At 42.5% G+C, this 27,693-nt stretch overlaps 1 protein-coding gene across 2 annotated transcripts; it reads right to left on the bottom strand.

The window, feature by feature from the left end:
* On the bottom strand, nt 1-27,693 carry adra1ab (adrenoceptor alpha 1Ab). 2 transcript variants are annotated; one of them, XM_049603514.1, is made up of 4 exons: nt 27,563-27,693; nt 14,678-15,947; nt 1,183-1,344; nt 1-1,098 (listed from the first exon to the last, which is right to left on the bottom strand). In XM_049603514.1, exons 2-4 carry the CDS (start codon nt 15,585-15,587, stop codon nt 869-871), a joined length of 1,302 nt encoding a protein of 433 aa, XP_049459471.1. In that variant the 5' UTR covers nt 15,588-15,947; nt 27,563-27,693; the 3' UTR covers nt 1-868. The 2 variants fall into 2 exon arrangements, with proteins under 2 accessions (XP_049459471.1, XP_049459470.1); XM_049603513.1 differs by having other exon boundaries at nt 1-1,344.

The raw sequence follows: 27,693 nt of genomic DNA on the forward strand, positions 1-27,693 counted from the left end.
CAAAAACAAAAAACCGAACACTGAAAGCTTCAGAGGGGTAGCATCAAGGGCTGTTGTTTCACACTGCGGTGTGTTGTAAGGTTTTCCCACAAATATCAACTGATATTTCTCTTCCCTCCAACAGCGCCAAACTTTTTTTTTGTCCATGACAGGTATTTCAAAATCAAAGCCTGCGAGAGTTTAGCCCCTTTAAAGTGGAGGTCACACATGTAATACACACACTCCTACACCAGCTTCCACTTTCTCAGAGCTGTCAGTGAGTGCTAATTACACCAGGATTTATGAGTATCGCGCCCTTAAGGGCTTTTGTGCAATCTGTAGAAATACCACTAATGTTGTAGGAAATCCTGTCTCTGGAGTTCTTTCACTATGTCATTTTAATATGATTCTACTTTCTGTTTTATTCCTTCTCACGTGTATATCGTGATCCCCACTAACCTCATGTTCATACTTGCAAAAATGGCTTTTGGCTTGCATTTTTAAGCCAAAGGTAGAGACATTTTCCACAAGTCTTGTGCTGTGCATTTGCACTCCACAGTCGTCTTCTTGTTGACCACTAAGTTGCTCTTATCGGATGCTTTGACATGTAATACTCGGTTCAAGAGCAGGTCGGTAGCAGCTGCAGAGTGCAGGCAAAATATTATTCATTCACTTTCCAAAATCATATTTTATTTGACACTCGCCTTTACACTAGTATAAAGCCTTAAGGCAACAGAGTTACCTTTTTAAGTCCCGCTATCATCTGGCCCTGCACTCTGAGGAATATATTTATACATGCAAAAGTTGTACATAAGCATTTCCACGAGGCAAACCCAAAAAAAACACAAGATCAGACGCTCAAAATTCCATCGTTGCCTCAACATGCCAATCAAACAGCCTCTCCTGTGACGCCGAGAGACAGGCGTAACACTTTGGTTGATCTTTGACTGTTGGGGTTCTGTGGTACCGACGTTCGACTCGCTGAGAGACACCACGCCTTCAGCAGAGTCTTGCTCTGGATTTGTGCACTTTGAGCCTGATCCGGACCGCAGACAGATGACGAGGAGGTTGACAGCGCCCTGCAGCAGCCCCACGAGTTAACAGTGATGCAGTTCTGGGCTGAGAGAGCAGAGGTATTAGACGTGGGGCAAGGACTGGAGGAGTGGGTGGGGATGTGTCCTTGTGGTTTGGCAGCCGGCATACCGGTTCTCAGGCAGTGACCATGGAGCACGTTGTGGAAGGCTTTCTTGAACTCCTGGCTGAAGCACGGGTAGATGATGGGGTTGATGCAGCTATTGAGGTAACCCAGCCAGAAGGTTATTTTAAAGATGGTTTCAGAGGGCTTACAGGACGGGAAGATGGATCCTAGAGAACACACAAACATGCACAAATCAAAATATGAATAGTAACAGACACTAGTACACCTCAGACCCTGTTACATCTAGAAAGAGATTAGGGAGCTTTAAATTTAAAACATTTAATCAATTAATTGTCACAGTCTGTCTTAATCCCCAGGCCCCCTCACTGCCATTTTCCACCTATCAACTAGATGTCCTCAGACTTTCCCTTCTTTTCCTATCACCTGACAGCCCCACCCATCTACACACCTGCTCCCACTTTCCTCATCTGCTCTGTAGTTGCCTGACCTTCCTCACTCATCCCCCTCACCTGCATTTTATTTCCTCATCAGCCCAGTTCCATTCATTCCAAACCAGTTTGTCAAACTTTCAGCATCATTTTTCTCATGGGATTTCTCTTTTGAGCTTCTGGAACCTGACACTGATGGGACCAAGTCACTGTTTTGCAAGTCACAGGTAAGTTAAACGTCTTTACACTCAAATCCCAAGTCAAAAAGCGCTCTTTCACAAAATAATGCCAACAATACAATACAAAAATCATGGATGCTTTTTTGGCATTTATTTGTTAAAAACCAGTTTGTTAAAAACTTCCTTAGCTGTTAAGCTAACATTAGCTAACCATGAGCTTGCTAACTATGTTAATGTTTGCCTCGACTGTTCTTTGTGCAGCTTGCAAAGTTGGAAGTTGTTGCATCTTTTTAATATTCGACCTGCACCTTTTGCATATAGCAATTTGTTTTATGTTAACCTCTGTGTTGATTTTCTAAGTGAATAAAATTATCTTGCGTATCATCTTTTCCAGCCGGCACTGAGTAGTGTAATGTTAGTTCTTTATGGTTCTGTTCTACAACGTGATTGGATGCTATTTGATTGGTTCAAACACTGTGGATGTGGGGAATTATGTGTTGACTTGCTGGGAATGAAGAGCATTAATGTTAGTAGTTTGAGGAAATGGATTGATTCATGACACACTTTTTAAATCACATACTTTTTATTTTGGGCCCGGGGAAAGATCTCAAGTATTTTCAAGCGAAAAGACTCAAGTCCAAGTGAAGTCACAAGTAATTCGTGCTGGAGTCCAAGTTGAGCTGGACTCGAGTCTGACTCAAGTCATGTGTTACCAGCTCACCCTTTTTCCCCTTTAAGGGCGGTGGCCCTGTGGGAACTCTGTGAGGGTGTGATGTGTACTTCATGGTGTGCTTTGGTGTGTATGTGGAGGGAAGCAGACCTCTCGGGTGTCATGTTGAAGACGCAGGCGGCAAAGAGTGATGACAGCAGGAGAATTAAGTGTCTAAATAAGCTCAGGGCTACATCTTAACCCTTGTGAGAAGCCAATGTTTGTTGTGCTGTTGTGAGACTGCCATTTTTAGTAAACGTCACCAACAATGGCACCATCCTTCCTTCTGCAGAGCGATCCAGACCACTCTATCATATTTGAGTTATCAAGGAAGGATGGTATCACTGTTGGTGCTGTTCACTAACAATGGCAGTCTCACAACAGCACAACAAACATTGGCTTCTCACGAGGTTAAGATGTAGCCCTGAGCTTATTTAGACACTTAACTCTACTGTTATCATTCCTCTTTGCCGCCTGTGTCTTCACCCTGACACCCAAAGAGAGCTGCTTCCCTCCACATACACATCAAAGCACACCATGAAGTACATGTCACACCCTCACAGGTCACCCACAAGGTCACTGCCCTTAAAGGGGAAAGAGGGTGAGCTGGTAACACATGTGAAACTTTATGGCCAAAAGTAAGCGGACATACTTTTGATATGGGGCTGTTTTTTAATGATTTCAGCACCTTTAGTTCCAGTTAAGGAAATCTTGCTGCAATGCTGCAACATGCAATATTTTAGTTGAGTGTGTTTCCATCTATTGTGATCCAGTTTGTGTTTTGCCATTTCCTGTTTCAACATAACAATACCCCCGTGCACAAAGCCAGGTGCATTTGGAAAACGTTTTTCAGAGTTTTCTTGTTCAAAAGCTTGATTGACCTGCAGAGCCTTGACCCCCTCCAACACCTTCAGCATGAATGAAAACCCACTGTGCAAAACCAGTGTTTACAAAAGCAAGGCTTCACAGCGGCCTTGTACTGTATATGATGCCACTGAAGAGCAGCACATTTCATAAGCACACTGTACAAGTAACGCCAGCATGGTTGCAGCTGCAGTGAAAGGCAGGTGCTTTCAGCACAAAACAGGCTTTCCATCTGAAGAGCTCGGAAAAAATACAAAATAAAAAATTCAGGGGCTTTTTTCAAACCCTCTGTCTGGAAATCTCAGTCTATCATTGCCTCAAAGCTTGAATGAGCACTGTGCTGTGAGCCGTGAAGGTCTGTCTCAATTGAAATGCATAACTATTCTCCGATGACTGGCTGCCTTGGGAGGCTACAGGGTGACTGAGGATGCCTCCTAGCATTACAGCCCATTAAGCCTTGTGCTTGTTATCTATAATAGCTTTCATAGGAGGGGAGCAATAGTTTGGTTCATTCCATTTCATCTCACAGTAGAAGCCCATTCTGCTCCAGTGTGGTGTTTTATTTGGTCTATTTGGTTGCTTGTAATTGAATTTCTTGATGTCCCTTCTGAGAAAGTCAAACAGTGGAGTCGAGGGGAAAGAGGAAGGTCCTGCCTGATGTGTTCATAGAGCAAAACATACCCAACAACATTACACAAATGATTCAGGCCTCAATAGCTTGTGTATCACAATAGCTACAACACTACAGGAGGGTTGCTGTTAGATCTACATAATAAAGGCTCAGTATACGCTAGTAGCCATGAGGGCAGCTCAACTGTATGAATAGCAAAGTTGGTGGGCTGGTTGGTCCACCACTTTGGTCCAGACTGAAATAACTCAACAACTATCAGATGGGATGCCATGCAATTTGGTACAGATATTCATGTTGTTCAAAGGATGTATCCTGATCACTTATGTATGCCTCTGACAAGTTCCCATGATGCCACAAGCATCTGTCTCAACATTTACAGGATGGATTGGCAAGAATTGTACAGACATAACATAGTTCCTGATTGATGAATCAAAATGACTTCTACCTGTTGACTTTTTGTCTAGTGCTACCAAGAGTTATATATTTGTGGATCCGAGTGAATCGTCTTGATAACTATCAAATGGACTGCCATGAAATTTCATGAAAATGCCATGAAAATGAATACTCCCCTTATACTGCCCTTCACATGCAGTCGTGCACACTCTGATCAAAGTGCCCTAACATGTCGTTTATCATGTAAAAATATGGAAAAGTGAAAGGGCTAGAGTGACTTGCATCAAAATCGGACATTTTGCAAGTTTTCCACCAGCTAAAGACTTGTCGACTATTCAGACACAGCCTCACTCTTTCTTTCTTGAAAAGGTCAGCGTTGCGATATTTGCATATATCCAAAACCTGCTGATATCCAAGTCTTTGATAATGTGTAAAGGTAGGTGTGTTTCTCCTTTGCGACCAGAAATGTTGGATTTTCCTTTGGGCATGCATTTTTACTCCACAGCTACAACTGTTGGCTAGTTGTATTCATGCCAAAACATAGAGCTGACTGTAAACGGGTGTCGCAAACTGCAGTAAAAACTCAAATTTAGACGCATACTGTAAAACAGTTAATAGCCCAGGCAATTATTTGCTTAAATCACTGAACTCAACAAGCATATTTATGGGACAGGCCTTCAACTCCTTTCACACAAAACTGTTGCTCAGCAAAGATCAGAAAATACAATCAAATTGTTTATTGAAACCAGTATGAATATTACTTGGTTAAAAATTAGGCTTTATAGTGAACATGATCCTAACATAATCTTATTATCCTGACGTGACGTCAGCTAAATGATCTGGCGTTGATTCAGGCCAAATTTGGTTATGTGAGGAGAAGCAATTGTTCTCGGAGCTGGTTGCCTGAATAACAGGAAAACAGTGGCTTAAGTGACAGGAAGCACCTTTTTAATGTGTACTGGAAAGCTGTAGGTGTGTCAACTGATACTGCTCGTTTGTCAGACATTATAAATTGTCATGATGTACTAATTCTTTGGCTTTCTTACGAGTAAACTTTACAAGTGCAACTTTATGTCTGAGCCTCTCTTATATTTAGTCTTGTTTATGCTAAAACGGCTTCAGATAGTGTATCAATTATGAATCAATCATTTGATATAGCTACGACAGACAGCGCATCAGAGAGAGAGAGTTATGGAACTCGAGGATTTCGGCATCTGACATGCTGATATAACACCACTTTATCCTGTTAAAGCAATACTCACAACTTGGACTCATTTTTATGACATATAACCCTTTGGATTCTTTTGATCTGAGTACCAGAACTTACAGACTAAAGGAATATGAGTAAGTTACGGGGTAACTATGGAATAGACACGATTTAAGGTAGACAACCACCTGGTTTTATACTTCCAAAGAACTTCTATGGAAAAAAAGGAACTGCTTGACAACCAGACCAAGTGTCTAATTGAGACAGTTTATTTGTCAGGCTATTAAAAGGGACTAGGCTTTAACTGAAGTTTTACGGTATTCAGAATGTGTTGTATACATGTCCAAAGAATACTGTAGTGACTTTTTAACAAAATAAAATGTCTAAACAAGGCACTGAGGGACAAACGGGTGAACTTGTTCTGGACGTCTGTTCTGGCTAATATATCAATGTCCTTTTGTCTCTTTGGATTTGGTGATCCATTTATTCTCGGTATGATACACACATGCTCACCATAACACAGAGGGGTAACAGCATTGTCCATATGTAATTATTATTCCATTCAGCAAATTCAGTTTTACACGGCAATACTTAATGCTTTTTGACATGCTTCCATAACATGGTCAAAAACTGTTTGCTTCCCGTTCCACACACGTGATTCCCATCATCTGGAGCTGACCTATACGCCCTTCACACATGAATGCTCCACCCTGGGTTCAGTTTAATAACTGCATGTGTATGTTCCTTGTGTTAGGATAAGAATACAGTAAACAAAAATTATATTATGGCTCCAACAGAATGGTGCCAAAAACCTGAATGATACCGACATATCCCAGGTCTTAATTGGAAAATGCCACATTTGAAATAATGCTTAATTTGGAAAATCCCAACACGTGACCAGTATCAAATCTGGTAATGTGTAATTTGAGTTTGACATTTTTCTCTCCTGTGTTCAGTGATATAACTAATGTAATATTAGAAGGAGAAGTCTGGTATTTTGCACTTTGAGCCCCATTTCTGGGTTGTTTATGATGAAATAGAGTGGTTAAGACCAACGTTATGACGATTGCTCATTTTCTGAGAATTTGGCTTTCCACTTCCTGGCTTAACACTGCTGCCTATGGCCATGTGTGAATCTGTCCTAAAACCACCCCGAACATTCATTTTCAAAGGCATGAAACTCACCAAGTGGTCAGTGGTGTTCGTTGATGTTCTGACATAAAATCGTAGCAAACTGTTGTTTTTTGTGATGATTTATTTGACATTTTGTGTAATCAGTTGGTTTTCTATAGGAAGCCACATTGTTGGTAGTAATCTGCCACTGGACTAGGAAAGGGGGTTGTTTACGACAAGGTTGTGGTCATTGTAGTCTTGTAGCTCAACGAAAGTGCCCGCTCGACAGTGCTGTGTGCGCTCCTGGAGGAAGAACAAGAATTAACGAAAAAGTTTGCAGTTTCAACAACTGTACATTGGATTACTTGCTTGTAAACAAGCAAGTAATCTTCTCGTTCTTCTCTAGAACTTCTCGTGGCACATGTTCTGGCAGGCGCTGTCGCTGTTGGTCTGAGTGCCGCGGTGCAGCGTGCGCGGCGACCCTCCGCTGGCCTTCTTAGTTTGCGTGGACTTGCTTGTAAACAAGCAAGTAATCCAATGTGCAGTTGCCTGCGGCCTCGTGCCTACGACTGAATCACAGCCGTGACGATATCACAGTACAACATCACTCCCTGTCACATTTGAGAAGCTTTGTATCAAATGGATGATTAACTTCTTGGCCTTTTTTCACAGTGGACATTTTGACTTATCAGTAAAAGCACAGGTGTTACCAGTAACATCGACAATGCCTCTGCGCTATTAAGGTGTCCCAGTAAGTCATGCCACTGTGACAGTGAGCCAGCATGCACAGCACCAGGACACTCAAACTGAAGCAGCTAAATGGAATCAAACCGTCATTCACTTTATTATTTCCACCTGTGATAAATAATAACATAACCATGAAAGTTAAACCAAAGTCAAACTTTAATAACTTGACTTCAGTTGCCGTGTCATCTTAATCCCTGTATTAAAAGACCTCTTAATCAATTAAAGGCAAACACTAGCTCCCTGTTTCTGGTAAAGCGACCCTTCTGTTTACCTTTGGATTACCCCCGGGGCCTTTAATATGGCCGGTTATGAATGTACACACTGGCAAATAAAAAGAGAGGGGAAAAGATAATGCATATTATTTGTCCGGAGGATGTGTTTCATCCACGTCTCCTCCATCCCGTATAATAGATTGTCCTTTCCTTCAATAAGATTACAGTGTGAGTAACAAAACACATTTCAGAAATAATCTCGCCATCTGTGACCCGGGAGGTAACTGCTGACAGACTATTACCCTTAAATACACACTGGTTCACACCGACAATCACTTATCTCAGTCAAGCCATAAGAGTTATTTCAGAAGCAATTAAGATTTTAGATTGTGCTTCACAACCGTTGGGTTCTGTCCTCTCTTCAGCTCCGATACCATCGCTCTTATCACCTTCTTTGACAGACTGACAAAATGTAGGTGTAATTTATTGAAGATAAAGTTGAGAATATTTGGCTTGGTGGACATTTACCTTTTCCCCGAGCTCCTGATATTGCTAAGTGAAGCTCGTGTGCTTGACTAGAATGGTGGACTAATCTTTAATTAGTTCATTTCTATTCAGGTTTTCCTCTGCTAAAATTTTAATTAACATTTTATATATTTTTCAGTATAAAGCAGGCCTCTATAATAAATCATTAAAACTCTCATTACGACATCAATTAATTTCTGAATCATTTAAATCCCTTTTTGGATTGAGAGAATACATTATTTCCTCAAAGTGTGCAGCAGATCAATCATTCCAAGGTTCTTTTTTTTTGTAATTTTACGCCCCATTTTGTGCCTCTCATTACATTGCCACTGCGTCCAACTCACACAGCTCCTGTAAAGACTTGTTTTTCTCTAAGATACGGTAAATCTGTGGCAGACTCTCAACAGCACAGAGGGTTGTTTAACAACACTTGCTGCTGCTTTAAGCATTTCCAGAATCCTAAAGGACCCTTTTGTCCATCTTGCAGCCAATACACCCTGTGAAAGATTTTGAAACCATCTCCTAAATTGCAGCTCTGAAGCCACACAAAGATGATGGCTGAAAGTGATATGACTCCTTGATCGATTGTATCTTATCTTACTATATCTTACTATATAATGATGAAAACTCTGTCTGTGTGTGTGTCTGTGTGTCTGTTCCACGTTTTTCTCCTCACTGACTTGGTCAATCCATGTGAAATTTGGCACAGTGGTAGAGGGTCATGGGAGGATGTGAATGACGCAATATTACATCAGTTGACCAAAGGGGGGCGTTATAGCAACCGATTGAAATTGCAAACTTTGAATGGGCATATCTCATGCCCCGTATGTCGTAGAAACATGAAACTTTGCACAGAGATGCCTCTCCTCATGAGGAACACATTTGCCTACCCACAACTTCCGGTTATATAGATTTTCCGCCATTTTGAATTTTTTGAGAAACACAAAATCGATCTCTTCCGAGGAAGTTTGAGCGATCTGCATGAAACTGGGTGAACATAATCTAGGGACCAATATCTAAAGTTCCCTCTTGGCAAAAGTTGGAAAACTTACTCAAACTGAGCTTCTATAAGGCAATGAATATTGCGGAGGGCATGGCTCATCACATAAAGGTGTATAACATCTCAAGGGTTTCACCCATCACCACGCAACTTTGTAGGCATATGACCACACATAATCTGAGGGGACCCCTCCATTATTGACCCCATCAAACAAAATGGGGGCGCTAGAGAGCTAATTTCTTATCTAGGCCTAACCGCCATATTGATTTTTACTAAACTTGGTAGATATGTAGAACAGGACGCCTCAAGGTGACTGGAGAAATTTAACTCTAATTGGCAAGTGGGTGGCGCTATAACAACAGAAAAATGCTTGAAAATGGCTAAAATGCGACGGATCATTGAGGCTCCCCGTGTGGCCAAATTTATTTATTTTTCCTAATTTTTGGTATGACTAAGTCATAGCATGGTATGGAAGATTTCTCTATACCTGGCCTGGAAGCCAGTTTGTAACAGTCCTCATTGGTTCAAAATTACAAGCTCCAGTGCACCCAAGATGACACCAGGCTGGCCATGACCACCCTGATACAACTGCCCCACCCACTTGCCCCTCTAGTGAAGATGGCTGTAGGTCATTATTTTTGTCTTTGGCGTGAAGATAGTGGTATCTTATTAAGCTAGTCAACCTAAGGCATCAATTGGTAACAAACATGTCGGCATAGCTTGTCAAATTTTGGTGAAATTTTTATTTTTATTAATTCATGTTGTTTCCTGTTTTACTTGGAAACACTTCACCTCCTGCCCCTGTGTGTTTTCCCTCCCTTTTGATGACTTCACCTGTGTCTGATTGTCTGTTCCACCCTGATTAGCCTCATCTGTGTCTTGTTATCCTTCCCCTCACCAGAGTATTTAGTGTGTGTCTTGTTTTCTCTCAGTGCCTGTTCGTCTTGGCTCTTTGTGTGTCTAGCGTTCCAGCCGTTTGTTTCCCTGTGTCCTCTTCTTTTCTTTTTTTGGATGTAGCCTGTTTATTGACTCTGCCTCTTCCTCATCCCTGGATTTGTTTGCCTCCACTGATGGTACTTCCGTGTACCAAACCTACCTTTTTACCTGAGCTGTCTCCAGAGTCTTGTGTGTCTAGTCTCAGCTACTTCACCAGTTGTTCCATTCATGGCGATTTTCAAAGCGGTCTGTTAAACTCTCACCTCAAGTTATCTGAATGAAAATGGGTCCCCTAAACATTGAGAATGCTTGTTCCCAGTAAATGTTTTGATCCTTACAATCAAATTAAAGCTGCATATTTGTCTTTTTTAAGGCAAATAATAACCAGCCTATTAGAACAATGAATCACCAAACACAGGGGTGTATAGACTTTTCTGAACGAGGACCAGATGAGATAATGTGAAAAAAACAGGGGGCATATGCTTTTTTAGTGAAAAAGTATTTAACTTTCCACCTCTCCTGAAAGCTACAGCAAATATCTGCTGTTACATAACCGTTCAGTTGCTTGTTTACCTTCTGTTTAAGAAAACTCATGAGTTCCTCTTGCGTAGTTTCTACTTGGCGCATGTCTACAAACTGTATCATAGTCCTGCCATCTTGAAATGAACGGAAAAAATGCAAAGTGATCTGGCTTGATTAACCTGTGTTAGTCATATAGTACGTTTTGAAAGAAAAGGCACGGGCCGTTTGAAATTGGTTCATGTGCCACAATTGGCCACCAGGACTTTGGTCCTGCTTGGCCTAACACATGTATATACAGTGGGCCAACCCTAAGGAAATGCAGGCAGAGGGACAACACTTTCAAAAGTTGGCCCCTCATCAGTGGTGTAGTGGAGGGTATACGCAGGTATATAGGGTTTACCCACATCTTTTTCTGGCCAATTACAGTATACCCACCTATCAGACAAAAAAACATTAGACTATATAGAGAGAGTATGCCCACTTCCTCCTCTGTAACTTACCCAGCTACTAAGTAGTACCACCTCATCAGCTACTACTACACCACTGCCCCTCATCCACACCCAACGTGGGTGGTGGGGGATCCCTATACATATTCTATACTTCCTGCATTTATAATCAAATTAATTCCATGTGCATTTTGTATCTTCTCTGTGTTAAGACCTTGTTTTTCTTAGTTTGAAAAGCAGGGGTCGTCATGTGTCCCGGTCCTAAAATATGTCCTCCAATGAATGAATAGAGAAAAATAAAATCAATGATTGAGGAAATTAGTTCAAAGTATTAAATCATTAGATCAAACCAGGAGTGGACAAATCATTGTTTTCTTCATTTTTTGATTGAATCTTGAGGCTACTTCAATTAGATATTGGTCAAATTGAAAAAGTGTATCATCAGAATTCATATTGTGTTATCAGAAATGTGTTTTAATTATAAAATGACATTTATCCATCATGTTGATTCATATAACTTGTGTTATCAGTGATTTAAGTGATTTCAGTAAATCACTGCAGAAGTATCACATTACTTTCTGTTGTGTATTAAAACAAAATAATAGAAAATAACAATAGATGCATAAAAATGTACCAAATAATTAAACTGTCTTACAAAATGGGTTATTAAAAGAAAGAGACAGAATCTGTGGCTCCCATCCTTTATTTCATTAAAGCTGCTGTATTAAATGACTGTGAAAACACTGCGTGGATGTGAAAGCTGTCACTTATACTGTAGTGATGAACCCACAGAGAATTATCAGCAGACTCTGCAGCTCTCTGTGGATTTACAGTGAGTTCCAGCTCGTTGCTTCGCTGTCTGCTCTGCTGCTCTACTGTTCTGATCTCACACGGGGTCGTTCCAGCAGGCAGCTGCTCTCAGTGACTGTGCACTACCTGCTCAGCACCAGACAGCAGATGGACACAGTTAGAGGCTAGCAGGTGGAGCATTTAGCAGCTAATGCCTTCCATAATCTAGAAGACTTATAAACTGCTTTTTAACAAACTGAAGTCTGACACCTTCTCGCATCTAAAGACAGTTTGAGTTTTTAGTCACAAACTATAAGATTTTGCAAAGACAGGGTCACTATTTTCAAGACTACAGGCCTTTGCACACTGAGTCTGTTTTTTTTTTGTCCACTGTTGTCACACATCTAAAAATAATATAACCTCACATTGTGTCAATCATGTTTGCACACCGAGTCCGACACTTTTGTCAAGTTAGATTTTCTGTGTTTTTCGCATCCATCTGTTAGGAGTGATAGGGGGATTATAGTTCTTTTCCTTGTCTTTCATTTACATTTTGGACTGGTTTCCACTGAGAAATAAAGGTGTGGTTGAGCTGTGTGTTTGTTTACGTCACGTCATTGAGGTGCGCACGCACCCTCTGGAGTTAGTTAATGAGGTGACAAGGTTCAGGTGTGTGAGTGCGGTAGAGTAAATATGTTTGCTGCCATGTCATGAGGAGTCGCCCCGTTTGAAAGTGCTGCTGAAGAGGACGGCAGCCACACACACCCAGCCAAGCCAACGACTCTTTGAGAGCGAAACCAGTTTATGTTTGTTTTCGGGTCCATTTTAACTACAAAAAACTGAACTACCGGGAAGAGTCAGGATGGAGCTGGCGGTGCCTGGACTGACTGACCAGCCTCTGAATGCACCTAGCCTGCGGACCTGGTAAGCTGGCCTATTTGTATTATTTCTCACGCCTGGCAAACCAGTCTGCTGTTCTGTTCTTTCCTCCATTTGTTTCCTTCAATGACACACTCCAGGTTAGGGCTAGCCCATCATCTGAGCTGTTGACATCCCTAGACTTGACTAGTCCGTAACACCGTCAGAGCCTTTAGAGACGTTTGACCAAGAATCAGTGAAGAAAATGTGGCAGCAGGATACAGCCGAGACAAGACAGAGCAACAGGGTCACACAGAATCATTTCATAACTCAGATAGCTCACTTTCAACAGGTCAGATGGTAATATTCAGGTGGATTATGTTGACGAGGAGAAGGATGTGGACTGCACAAAGAATGTGGAGGACAGAAAGGAAGGACAGCTTCACCCCTTCATGCAGCTGTGGCACCAAGTGAAAGACAGGGAGGGAGTGGGTCAGCCAGAGAGGTAACTCCAGTGGAGAGAGGCAAAGAAGGAAATGTGTGTTTTCATTTTGTCACGTAATGCAAATTTTCACAAAGAATAGAATAATAAAACACATCGGAATCTTCGGATGAAGGGATTTAAAAAACGGACTCTGTGCAAAGGCCTTGCATCTGGATTCCTTTTGAGATGATTCCCTGTGCTGCTTCTGGTTGAAAATATCACGCAAAACTCCCTTTTAAGAAATACGATATTTAAATTTTTTTCTTACATGTCTGCAAAACACACAACTCTAGAAACACAAATGTGTGTCAACAGTATTATTATCAATTAGGTATCAGTATAATTCATAAAGATAAACTGTATTTGTGTACAGCCTCCGTTAGTTAGCTGCACTATGAGATTTAAAAAATAAAAAAGATTTAGACACAGACTCTTGTTCACTCCACAGCTCCAACAATTTCTCCTCCTTTCTCACCCATCGTGATTATTGTCTACCTTGTTTGCTGCTTCTTGTTTGGTGCTGGAAAGAGCAAACCTATTGTTGACAATGTTCACGTTAATAAACCTCAGTATTTGCATGAGCAAAGACTAATAATTTACAATAATATTAAACATGTTTGATTTTACTGGAACATCAAGACGACAAAGAGAGCGCCTTATGGCCGGTATACACTGTGCGATTTTGGGCTGTCCCAGACGAAAGGTGGCCATCGTGGGAGAAACGTGGCAATATCTTTGGTCGTGGCTCTAAAAGGGTGGTCTTACGTCGCACTGTGAGACAGGTTCAAGGATGGCTGTTGTCAACGTCTTGCGACCAAAGATAACCTGAGATAAAATTCTGACAGTGTCAGAAATTTAGGATGACTATCTCACAGTGTGACAGCTGCTACGTCCTACGTCTACTAATCAACCAAGAGAAATGCAGCACGAAATGACACAATGGTCACCGCGATACCGGCGCTAAACCCAAACAAATGATCGCTTGCCATGGCGGTACAACGAACAAAAAGAAGTCTGTGGAACTCCCACAAAAAGGACAGTTTGGTGGAGCTGTGGCAGCAGAAGACTTGTTTATTTGATGTTTCCTCCAGCTGCTATCATGACCGTGAGGAGAAAAAAAAGGCTGCATTGAAGGAAATTGCAGAGGGACTGCAACTTCCAGGTGAGTAAGTTACCTATGGTGGCGCAGATGGATGACGTACGCTGATGCAGCTGATTTTAAATGTGCTATATAAATAATCTTGATTTGATTTGGTATAAGGCTGGCATGTAGGCGGGCACAGACAGAGATAGATGCAGACAGGAGTTGGTGGAGACCAAAAACAGAGCTAAAAGAGATCACTGAACTCACATTGCCAGGTGGCCAGAAACACCAAATGAGTGATAACACTCCTCCACAACTGCTGCAAGCAACTGTTAGTTGAACAACTTAAAAGCAGAGTTTTACCTTTGTGACTTGTCTATAATAAGAAGCAGATGTGTAGTGAGGTACCTACCAATGGGTAAAACCAGGAAAAAAGGGAGCCAGCACAGAATGAAGCACCCGACAACAATGCCGAGCGTCTTAGCTGCCTTCTCTTCTCTCGAGAACTTCAGCAGCTTCGGCAGGGAGAAGGATGTGCGTTTATGTGTTGGGGTCCCCTCCTCCTGCTTCCCCGTCTGAGCAGAGTTCCCTCTGTGTATCCTCAGCATCACCCCGTCTGTCTCAACCCCTTCTCCCTTGCTGCCCTTCCGGAGGGTTTTCGTCTCTCTCTTTGCCACGGTATACACACGGCAGTACATGGCCAGGATGATGGCCAGAGGTATGTAGAAAGATCCCAGTGCTGAGAACAAAGCGTAGCCGGGCTCCTCCGTGATTCGGCACACTGTCTCATCTTCTGGGTCGGGCTCCTTCCAGCCAAACAGAGGGCCCACGGATATTGCTGCAGAGAGTCCCCACAGAGCAGCTACAGCTGTCAGGCCTCGCCGCCCCGTAGCCATGGCAGGGTAGCGCAGAGGGTAGCTGACAGCCAGGTAGCGGTCGATGGAGATCACACACAGGCTGAGGATCGAGGCGGTGCAGCAGAGGACATCCAGAGCAGCCCAGACGCTGCAGAAGGACCGGCCAAACACCCATCTCCCGAGAGCCTCCGAGGTGGCGGAGAAGGGCAGGACTGCGGCGCTGAGCAGCAGGTCTGCTGCTGCCAGGTTGGCGATGAAGTAATGTGTCACAGAGCGCCAGTGGTTGTGGAACAACACTGACAGGATGACCAGGATGTTGCCAAGGACCCCAAACACTACAAACACCACCAGCACCAGCCCCAGAACCACCGCCTTGGCTACATCCACCTCTGGGTGGGTGGAGGAGCTGCAGTTGGGACAGCCATCCGCTGCGGAGAATACACTAATGTTCTCAGCAGGAAACATTGTAATCTGTTGGGTGTATTAAATTGTGCAAGTGGCTTGCAGATTGATGACACTCATGCCACATCTGTTCCTCAATTACTACAGTTTCAACCCTCCGCCTTTTCCTGCTCCTCATGCAGAGGATAAAAGCTTTTCCTGCTGCATCAACCGCTCCTCCAGTTCATTTGTAGATTGCCAGCGCTCCATTGATCACGTGGCCTTGGCCCGGGTCCCTTGGCAGAATGTCATCCACTGCCACAGTTTGTCATTTTAGTCCGGAGCAGCTTAATAGAAATGACAAATATTCATGTTTAAGTGGCGGCCACTGATGAATTTGGAATGTCACGTTCAGCCGCGTTGACAGGCTTCATCGCAGGAAACCTTTAAAAACAAGAAAAGAGATAAAAGTAGATTTAAGAACACATTCATAATCCAAGGCTTTTATAAATACCCACAAACAGGCTCATTACCTCTTAAGTGCTGCTCTTTCTTCCGCAGCGTGGGAACTAATCAAAACTTCACGCATAGAACACATTAAAGGAAAATTGCAAAAAAAATAAATCACCACACAGCACCCAGTTTTGATTAAAGTGTAAAAATATCACTCAGTAGTCTTTTCTTTTTTCCACAGCACACAGCCGCTCTATTTGCACATTCTTCTCCCCTCATTACAGCTGCATTAGAGAAAATGGGGGTTGAGTGAACTACGTAAGTGGCATTCACAATTTCCTTTTCATCCAAAAAACACGACAGCCTACATGTCTTTTTGGAAGCAAACAGCCGCCATAAAACATCCCATTACTTTATCTGATGTTTATTGAACCTTTATTTAAACAGACAGATCAGCAGGTTCAAAGGAACAGTGTGTAATATTTAGGAGGGGGTTTAGTGGTTTATAGTTAGGATTGTAGATTGCACCCAGCTGAAACTTCTCCTAGGTAGATTTCTTTCAGTGTTAATCATTCAGGAGGGTTTTACCAAGAGCCAAATTATCCAAACAGGTCACTTCCTCTTAAAAACAAATGATTTGAGCTGATAAAAACACTGAAGCTGTTTCAGGTTACAAATCAGTGTTTCTCTGACACTGTTGGGCGTTTTGGAGACAAGCTGCAGGTCAAAGCATCTGCCAGTGTGTGCTCTGCTTTTTCCTCTAACTTAAGATCCAGCAACACATCCTCACTCGGACCTCGTCGCATATCCACGTTTGGTCATGGACTTTCCACGTCCAGATATGACGTGAAAGGTACCCTGGGTGTGTTGGTTGTTGATAGTCTGGGACGCCATGTCAAGTTCTGCCTGTTACATGCATTGTCTTCTTTCAAAATACTTACCATTTGCATTCAGTCTTTTTCAAAATAAAAGCACTACGTCAGTACTCAAATTGACATTTTTTTCCTCCAGCAACTAACACACGTGGTTGGGTTTAGGAAAAAATAACAGGGTTTGGATTTAGAATCCTATGAGATGCAAACACTGCTCTCCCAGATGAAAGTCGGCCCTACTTGGACTTTCACCGCTTTAACTTCTGTTCTTGTCCTGCCCCGTTTCCCCCGATGCCACCGAGCGCCATTAAACTATATCTTCGACCGGCTGTGTATCATGCCAACGTTAAAGGATGGCTTTTTTCGTCAGTGTCTAATGCTGCAAGTCACTGCCTAAGCGCCAGATTTCGACGACTTCGGAGTGAGACCGGGTTGGATCCAGACTTTCCAGAGGGTTTTGCAGGGAGCTCAATTATCCGCAGAAGTCTCCTCCTCTCCAAAACACATGGACCAGGTGATTTGAACCCCTAAGAACTCTGACTGAAGCAGTTTCCCGCTTCCTTGCATAGGGGTTCCTAACTATGGCGGTGTTTGGTTTGTCCGTTCTGGACTACTGTAGAAATACTACGGTGCAATTGATCTCCGTACATGAGGACCTGCTCCTTACGTAGATATAAACAGCTCATCATAAGGTAACGAGAACACAACCATTCTTATTTACAGGTGGTTATACGCTAAAGGAAACACACTTACTATATTATATTCCATTTCTGCCAATATATCCCCCCAGGGGCGATTGCTCTGAGACAACAAGGGAGGCTGAACTTCCCCTAAAATTTCATAGAAGAAATGGTCAAATATGCACTATTGAATTTACATTAAAATAAGAATTTACATTGCATTAAATGTGCACTAGGATGCGTTTAATATCATGACTATGATGTTCAAACATCGGCTGTTTATCACCAGTTTTCAAACGCGAACTCCCTGTCATACATTCTCGTGTCAACACGGTGGATGCGGAGCCTCCAAGCATTCCTATGAGACAGCGCTGAGCAGGTTTTTTTCATGCAGCAAAGTGAGATGGTCATTGGATAAATGCGTCAAAACTGTCACTTCCAGGGAGGCTCAGCTTCCCTGGGACCTAATGGAGCGGTAGGCGGGAGAGGACGCTCTGTGTACGCATGCTGATTGGAGGAATTGTCTCAAAGGCTGAACCCCTTTGTGATTGACAGCGCTTTCGAAATACACACCGGCATTGTCGCATTTCGAGCTCAGTCCCATGCGGAGATTTGTGAGTGGAGTCTTCCGACAGAGTGCCGTCTGGATTTCCTTATTTCCATAAGCCATATAACTCATTTTCACTGTTTGTGCAGTACAGTTCAGGTGTTTCCTTCCCCTGTTTGAAAGACCAGCAGCAGCCACTGTATTCCCCTAAATCCTACACACTGGACCTTCACGGCCCACGGTGTCCAGATGGCCTGCCAAGCATTGTCTAATTCACAGTTTAAATAAGCTGATTCACACTGGGGATTTTTTTATGCAGTTTAAAAGTCGATAAGGTGCTGGAGTGCATGGAAAAGTCTCAAAATAGAGCATGTTTATGAAAAACAAAAGGAAAAAATGCTTGAAACACGGAGATCCATGCTAAACCCCAAATATCCTGAAATCCTAGAAACGCCCCAGTGTACACCTGACCTTTATGGGGCTGCTGCAGCTGGATTTTCCTATTGTCAGAGATGAGCGAGGACAGCAAACACCATTTTTATTATCTGTCCTGATAAATAGGCTATTATCCCTGTTTGTTCATTAACTGGCCCCTCGCTGCCGGTCATTTTGCAAATGTGGCCTTCGGGCACAGCAAGTTGAGTATCCATGATATAAAGGAAAATGTCTCTTTACTGTGAGCCTGTGTGCACTGTGGCTGGTTGGTATTATAATAGAGGGGAGGGAAAAAGATGATCAAAGACAACAGGGTGAAAGACAAGGACACCACAGCAGCATAAGGATCCTTGGGGGCAAAGTGAAAATCATCTGTGGCATTATGAGAAAACCAGCCAGCCATGCAGGGTCGACAAAGATAAATGAAAGCCGAGATATATATATTCTTAAGATCAGACATTCAGCAGGAGGCTGTGATGGCTTCCTTGAAGGCCTCGCGTCTGCAAGCTGGGCTCTAACTCAAACGCCGGATGACAAGCCAGGAATTGAACCTCCAGGAGAGCACTATATTAGCGAGGCACAGGCTCGGGCCCACTGATAGTCCCACTCAGTACCACTCTCCGCGTACGTGTTGGAGATCTGGGATGTCACCAAGTGAGATAAACGGCGGCGAGGAAAAAAGAATGAAAGAAGCAGTTGCGATAAAGCCTTTCGGAGAGCAGAGTCATGCTTGTCACATGTTCGTGCAGGATCAAAGGCTTTTGCCTGCTGCACATCCCACCACGAGGCGGAACGAAATTCACCCAAATAAACACTTGATGCTTGGATTTCCAACGTCAGTAGCCCGAGGGGGAAGTGAAACCAAATAGGCGGTGAATGGATATCTCGGATTGTTTCGGCAGGATGGATAAACGCAGTGATATTTGGAATACATTTACAGTTGTAATGAGATTTCTCGGTGCGGTGAAGTGCCTGCGCAAAGGAGATTAACCGCGTCTAAAAAGTTTATTTCCTCAGCCCACCTGTGTTTGAGTACTACTGTGCAAAGTGTCAGGCAGGAAATAGATTAGCATTGCCCTGAGGTGTTATAGTAGAAACAATGCAGCAAAGATGCATCAACATTATTCAGTGAAACACGTCTTTTCCTGAAGTTAAAAACCAGAGCAGCAAGTGTGGGACAACTGTCACATCTACGTCCTGCAGCTGCTCAGCTCACACGTTATATTTGATTGGCCCGAGGCTGAAGACATCGCTTAATCTCAGAGTAAAGGCTCCTCTGCATATCCTTTCGCTTCATGTTTCATTCATGCGTGTATTAGCATGGAAGGGGCAGGGTGATAGCAGGGCTGTGACAAAATGATGAAGTGGTCTAAGATGTGTTAAATGACCTTTTCAGTCTGTTGCACTATTGACTGCCTTCCCCCCCTCTCCAGCCTTGTGCTGCGAGTTTTTGGCATCTTTTATTCATAATTTTCTTCCTCCAGGAATGGAGGATTATCAGAGAAACTCTGTCGAGCTGCTTGGGTTTTGTCAAGAGGACAGGGGCAGTCCTGAGGTACCAAAACAAAAGATACAGAACTGAAGAGAAAGAAATGCTTGAGTGAGTCAACTGACCTACAAGTATGGAGTGGGTCTGTATAACAATGAACAATAAATGTCACAAAACCAATTGATGCGTTGACCTGTGCCCTACCGGAAAGAGAGCATGAAAATGTCAATGCATTTAATCTATCTACCTTCCTGAAGCTGTAATTGATTAACTGTTAATCATTTATCGAGCAAAAATACCAAATACTGCTCATTTCAGCCTCTAAAATATGATTTGTCTCTTTTTAATGGTATTCTAAGGCAGTGGTTCCCATCTGGTGGCAAAAGTGGGCCCATTCTGAATGGACGGCAAGTGACTTGCAAATGTGTCAAGTGTATGAAAAACACACTTTATCTTTTAAGTAGGGTAAAATTCCAGCGCAGAGCTTTTATGCTGAAGTGCTGTTTTCTGCTGTAGAGTGAGTGACTAATGGACAGCTACTTGACAGAGAGAGCAAACTAGCTCAACGACATGGCCGAACACAAGTACGACACTGAATGTGTTAAACTGTGGGGCCTCGAACTAATGAGTAAGGAGAAATCTGGACCACTGGTCTAAAGGAGTGTTTGCTATCTGTGAGAGGAAGGGGGTGCTGCACGACGGGATAGGCATGTCAAAAAAATTGTAAGTACTGAGTAGTAGTAGGACTTATGTTTTTCTTAATTTTGGCTCAGGGGTAACCTGGAAATCCAGATGCCCCACCCCTAGCAAATTCAAATTTGCTCTGCACGGGAATCTGGCCCTGACAAGCTAGCCTCACATCACCAGGCTCTTCATGTATGGCGAAGAGCCTGGTTTCCATTCACTCTGAATTTTGTCTGGATTCTGGTTCCAGTCTAGAGAGTGGATCCGGAAATCACCCAATTCACCAAAGTAAAAGTGTTCACCAAAGTAAAACTTTAAATTCTGGCGCACCATCGATTTACAATAAAAGAAAAAGGTTAACTTAAGGGCTTGGGGCTTTTCTTGTAAATTATATTCTTTAAATTAAAAAGTTTCACCACATTTGTATTAGCTTGGTGCTTTTATTTTGACGTATAGGTGCATCCATCGAATTCCGGATCCTGTCTCTCTCACCCTGGTTCCGGTTCCTTACCTAAACGGCCCCAGACTACCGACGAGCAGAGCCGGCTGAATCGCCATCGGACCAATCAGATCAGTCTATCTGACAGAGGCGGGCTCTGGGACAGCGCTACGCCGTAGGAATCGAAAAGTAAACAGCCAAGATGGCGGCTGCCGAAGGACCGCGTCCATTCAGTTTAGCTTTGGAAGAAACGCTAAGCCAACTACACTTACCTTTTTCCTTGAGAGAGGAACAGAAGACTGCTTTACCGACGGGATACGGCAAAAGCATAATATATCCGTTAGCCCCACTGGTTGGCAACACAATGGGGCTTAGTGCAATGAATACGTCACCTTGTTTTTTGCTCTGATTGGCTATTGTGCTATCCAGTGTGCGGCTGCATTTAATATGTCTCAGTTAGTGCTGCCCCTGGGGTAGGAAGGGCGTATCGGTGAGGGACTCAAAATCTTTCTAGATTTGAGTCTGGATTTCCAGGCTAGCTAAGGGGAGGAACAAACTTTAAAAGGGTGTATTTTGTATTTATTCTACACTTTTAACCCCCAAAACCCTCCAGTGAGTTTAAAAGGCATGTTTTCTTAAAAGAAAACACCAAAACTACGTCATTTATCACAGGCAGAAACTGTAAAAACAGAAATTATATGTGGATTTTTAAATTTCTGACAGTCTTTGAGCACATGCCACGAACGCTCCCATCAGGAAATATAACAAAATCTAAGCTTAAAATAGTGCTATCTTATCGCTGTTAAATATTTCCCAGATAAAAGTCGTTTATACTAACCAGATTCTATAAAAAAAATAAAAAATAAAATAAGGGCACCCATTAGCTCACCTAGTGGAGCTTTGTCCTTGCTGCAGTGACTGCAGGTTCGTTCCTAACCTACTACGGCCCTTTGCTGCATGTCATTCCCTCTCTATACCCCCTTCACACTAAAAGAACTTTCCAACTCCAGGATTTCCTTTTCATGTTTTTAAATTTAACAACGCCTGCTATGCCCAGTTATTGATAAGCTTTATGCTCATGTTACTATGCCGGTGGTGTGCACGCTGTGATGTGTGAGTGTGTGCAGGCCCACCCTCAGGGGGGCATCAAAAGGTATAGATGACCCCAGACCAAAGCAACAGGGGGCCCCACAAAAGGTTTATAGTTGACCTTTAAATGGATCATTACAATTTACTTAGTGACTTAAATCACTGACAATATAAGTTACATATATCGACATGATAAATAAATGTATTGTTATCACCATCTGATGCTCCCATCCCCCCGCAGGTGCTGTGAGATGGTGCGGTCCATCTGACAGAGGGGTCAGATCATGATTTGATTTTATGGTGTAATACCTTGCAGTATTTTTTTCAGTGTTTGATGTTACTTTTCTCTAATCATTCATTAGAGGGCTTTTTTTCAGCAAAACAATAACCCGTATTCTGCTGAGCTGCACACACAGCTTGTGTGATGATGGGATGTGTGAGGAGGATTTGCTTTTTGCTTCAGAAATTAGCCACCCACTTCCTCCCCTAATAAACAATGAACAGTCCCTAAATTGAATATCTCTGGACACAGTCCCTTAACCTCTGAGAGACACTTATGAATTTAAAATACATGTTTATTTAATTAATTTAAAACATTTCCTGGCGATTAATAGAAATCCATCACTAGTTGCATCCCTAAGTGTGTTTTCTTTCAGCTGACCAGCGGCGCGTCCCAACAGTGGGACCGCACGCCTCTCCCCTACCCTGCAGATATTTGATTAAAAGCTATCAGCGGACATCATTACACTCCAATTTACATCTGAAATCCAAAGTGCACTGCTCATTTTATTGCATTAGTGGATCTCACAGAAAGACGGTGCTTTGCCCTTGAAGAAACTTTCCCGTTAGCCTCAGCCTGAGTGGCCATTACACAATTGAAGCAAGGCAGCCAATTAAACTTCATATTGGAATCATAATTAGGATTTTGTTTTAGGAGACAGAATATTAGTGAGCATATTAAATGGCTTAATGTAGCCTGACCATGGGCATATTCAATCAGCACAGCACAGGACAGCATTACAATCACAAGGGAAATGTGCACAATATTAGCATGAGCCCTCCTGACAACACGGGTGGATTACAAAACAGGTTGACGAGGCATGGGCCCAGGAGCCCAGGTGCTCAGGGGGGCCATAAGCCAGCGTCTGTGCGTGAAGTCTCTGTCATTAACCTGGCAGCAAAGGGCCAAGGGTCGGAAACAAGCCTATGGCTGCTACACCAAGGACGTAGCCTTTGTACATAGGTTGCCTGCTCCACCATGTGAGCTACTAGACGCCCTGTCAATTGTTTTTTAGGCTTTGTTCTCTATTAATATTAGACGTGACTTTAAAAAGTCTCCTATTTTGTGTTCAGAGTGTATTTTGTGAACGTGCTGTTGGCTTTGATTGAGTGTACCTGGACTGTAAATCCTGTGTCGTGGAGATACAGGTGAATCTATCTCAATTATTTCAATTATAGTGCTGACGGTTTTGAGTGTTCCTGTGTCACACTTGTACATTTCATACGTATCTTATCAATGTATCTAAAGTGACGTAGCTCTGATTACATGCACGTGAGCTGCACATAACCACACATCATTATTGCAATATTTGACTGGGCCTATACAAAAAGTTGTGAATTAATTTTTAACTGACTGTATCGGTATGTTGTGCGCACCCATTTCGTAATAAAGAGGCAAACTCTGGCTGAAAAAATGTGATTTAATTTACTTTAATTTGAAAAACCTTCACTGGGAACCTATCGGTCGCCATTTGCGCATGGGAAATATAAGTGTGTGGCACATCTAAAGCCCTGATTGGCAGCCAGTGTGAGGGATGATAATATTTAAAAGGAGAAAGCCATGAGTGGGACAATGCATCGCTTTATTGTACGGAGCAAATTACAACAAAGCACCAGTGAAGACGACCTACCGCCGAAAGAAAAGAGACAGTATCACGAAAGCTACCTGTCTTATTTCTTCTATTATGTCCTGATACAAGTAATAACACACGTAATAGAAGCTGTTGTGCACAGATATAAATACAGGAGTGCCTTGAGATTTTGGCTTGCCCGTTTCGTTTGTAAACCACTTGTGTATGGGATGGCGCACAGTGTGATAAGGGGTGACGGCTGCCAAGCTGCAGACCACTGTCCCAGATCAACAAAAAAACACCAGATTTTTTTTGCAACCCTGTGCTGCATTTCCAGCTGCGTTTGTGCCACCAAACATGGGCCACAGTGCAAGATGTTAATCATTTCTGTTAGTTCTGCAGTGCTCAGCAATAGTTTTTAAAGGTCTGGTGGTCTTACCAGTATAAGCCAATCCACATGGGCATTTAGTTGGAGCACATGAAATTATACCCTTAATGCTGTGACGATTGAATGAGACAGTTTTGTGAGTGAAATGAGATTTTTGGCAATGACCAAGTGAACTTTTTAGACGCACTGGTAATGAAGGAAAGCAACAGTGATCTAACACTGATCTGAGCTGGTATTGCTGAACACTGCAGTACTATCAGGAACAATGAACCATCCAGCCCTGTGGCTGTACACCTCTCAAAGCTGAAGCACAATATTTCCACTCTAAGGTATGGTGGAATGAGGTGATAAATCATCCATGCAGAGGGGGAGATACAAATACAATGCTCTTATACTGGAACTTTTCTGGATACATACATTGGGCACTCTGGCCTCTAAAGTCTTAATGAGGAGTTTGATATTCTGTAATTCTGTATTCTGTATTCTGTCATGTCCTCACATTAACTTCGCCTGTGCTGCACAGAGTATTTAGATTCTTTCCATGTTTTCCTGACTGGTGTTATCTGTCTCTAAATACTTTTTAAGGTTGGATAAACAGACAGAGGCGCCTCTAATAGATAGTGCAGATATATGACAGCTGTTTAGCTCAGGTTCTTTTGGCATTACCAACTACTGGGGAGACATGGTGATTTACATACTTGACCATATGTGTATATTCAAAACTGTTTTTTTTATCGTGTACCTTTATTTCTATGTGTGGCCTGACTGTGTGTATATATGCTTTTACTGTGATGCATTCTGCTGCTGGTGACTAACAATTAGCAGCAACTGTGGCGTATCAGATGTGACCATTAACTACGTTTCAAGCAATGTTTGTACCACCAAACGTGGTTTTTTTTTTTTTTTCATGACCAATTGCTGCATTTCCAGTGGCATTCGAGCCACCAAACATGGGTGTTTTTGGCGACCTGTTGCTGCATTTCCAGCAGTGTTTTTGCCATCAAATGTGGGCGATTATTAGTGACTGGTCGCTACATTTCCAGCGGCTATTGTGTGTATGATGTGTACTTGTAATGACCAGATGCTGCATTTCCAGCAGCTTTTATTTCATCAAACGTGTGTGTATTTTTTAGCGACCTATCACTACATTTCCAGCAGTGTCTGAGCCACCAAACATTTTTTTACAGACTTGTAGTTTTTTTTAGTGACTCATCACTACATTTCCAGCAACATTTGTACCACCAAACATGTTTTTTTCAGAGACCTGTAGCTGTTTTTTAGCGACTCATCACTACATTTCCAGTGACATTTGTACCACCAAACGTGTTTTTTTTTTCTGTGATCCATCGCTGCATTTCCATTTTCCATCTGAGCCACCAAACATGGGTGGTTTTTGGTGACCTGTTGCTGCATTTCCAGCAGTGTTTTTGCCATCAAACATGGACGATTTTTAGTGACTGGTTGCTGGATTTTCAGCAGCTTTTATGCTATTATACGTGTGTGTTTTTTAGCGACCCTATGCAATGTTTCCAGCTGCGATTATGCCACCAAACGAGTGTGTTTTTTAGAGACCCGTAACTGTGTCTCCAGTGGCTTTTGTGCCATTAAACGCATGTGTGTTTTGTAGCGACCCAATGCCACGTTTCCAGCTGCGTTTGTGCCACCACATGTGGGTGCTTTAAGCCAAACTTTTCCTTACCATAACTTATTTCTTTTTGTGCCTAAACATTTTGTCTATGCAGCAGATCAGGAGGTTGTTTTCTTTTTACAGCAGGGGTTTGCTATCTCTCTGTCACGGGACCTCCTCTGCATTATGCTACACAGATCCCTACACATTCATTATACTCTGTGAGACACTCTCCATCAAGATTGTAGCAGCAAAGATTAAAGCTTCAGCACTTTGTCTAACCAGCTCACCTGCGACACATCTGATTACTTACTTACTGTCTTCTCTGCCTAAAGTCAATGCTGGAACAAATAGTTATTTCCATTATTGATTTATCAATCAATCGATTACTTGGGAAATGCATCAATTTATCTTTTGATTAATGGGTTGACAAATGCCAGTAAATACAAAAAATGCCCATTACAAGTTACTAGAGGCATAAAGACACCTTTAAGTTGCTTTTGTTCAGCCAACAATTCAACAAGATCAATTCACTGCGATATAAAACAGAAAAAAAACAGCAAATCGTCACATTTGAGAAGCTGGAACCGGAAAATGTTTTCAAGAGTGCTACAATCACTATTTGAATTCACATCAAACAAAAGAAATCCAACATCCTTGTCAAGCACACACATTAATCTCTCAACATGCTAATCTATTCTGCTGCCGGTGCAGGCCACTAGAGTTCATATATTCTTACAAACACTGTAGCACAACAGTTTGTGTCAGGTCTCTGGAGCAGTGCACTGCTGTGATGAATTACTACACATTTCTAAAAAGCTGCACTCTCCGTGAGAGGGGCCAGTCATAACTCAAAACCTGCATGACATTACTCATTATGTTTTATCAACCTTGAACAACTGGCTGCACATTGCCCTTCAGAAAGGACAGTTACAGTAAGTGGTTTGTCTTGTGCTTTCATCCATCTGGGGAGGTTGTGTTCTTTGCACTTAGTCCCAAACGGCAGATCAATCCCACAGGAACATAATGTTTTAATTTCACTAAGCTCCATCTTGCTATAATCCTTTATCAATTTGTTTGTATTCCTAAAGAATCTAGATTTATATCCCATTTCACATCAGTGTTCTTATATTAAGATGGCCTACCTGTTGAGGGGAATGTTGTGAGAATAAATGAGGCTGCAAAGGGAACCAGCCTGTTGATTTTTTTTTTCCATTATAAATATAAAACATTGCAACTTTACCTGACTAGTTTTGAAATATGCAAGAAATAAACAATTACTGAACATTAGGCAGCATGAATTAGCATCAGCAACGGATGGTGGAAATAAAGCAATTTTCACAATGTGCTCATCAGTGGCCTATTAAAAAAAACAATCACCACATCCTCCTCCTGATTGAAAAGAATCAGAAATAATCATAACGATCCATTATGGAAATTAGAAGTCACTCAGCCAGTGAAGTAAGCTGTGGGATGAAGGGAGGAGAGGAGAGAAAGAAGCCTTACCTTCCTCAGAGCGCACACATCTCACTGCGCCGAGTTCATAAAGGGAAACAGTTAATTTTCTCTGGAAGCGCTCATGCGTTATTGTGTCCGCCACGGAGAGCGCAGAGCCTCCGTCCCTTCTGCCATCCTCC

This window comes from Epinephelus fuscoguttatus, linkage group LG18 (genome assembly GCF_011397635.1).
Source record: "Epinephelus fuscoguttatus linkage group LG18, E.fuscoguttatus.final_Chr_v1".
In the NCBI taxonomy this organism is placed as follows: Eukaryota; Metazoa; Chordata; class Actinopteri; order Perciformes; family Serranidae; genus Epinephelus; species Epinephelus fuscoguttatus.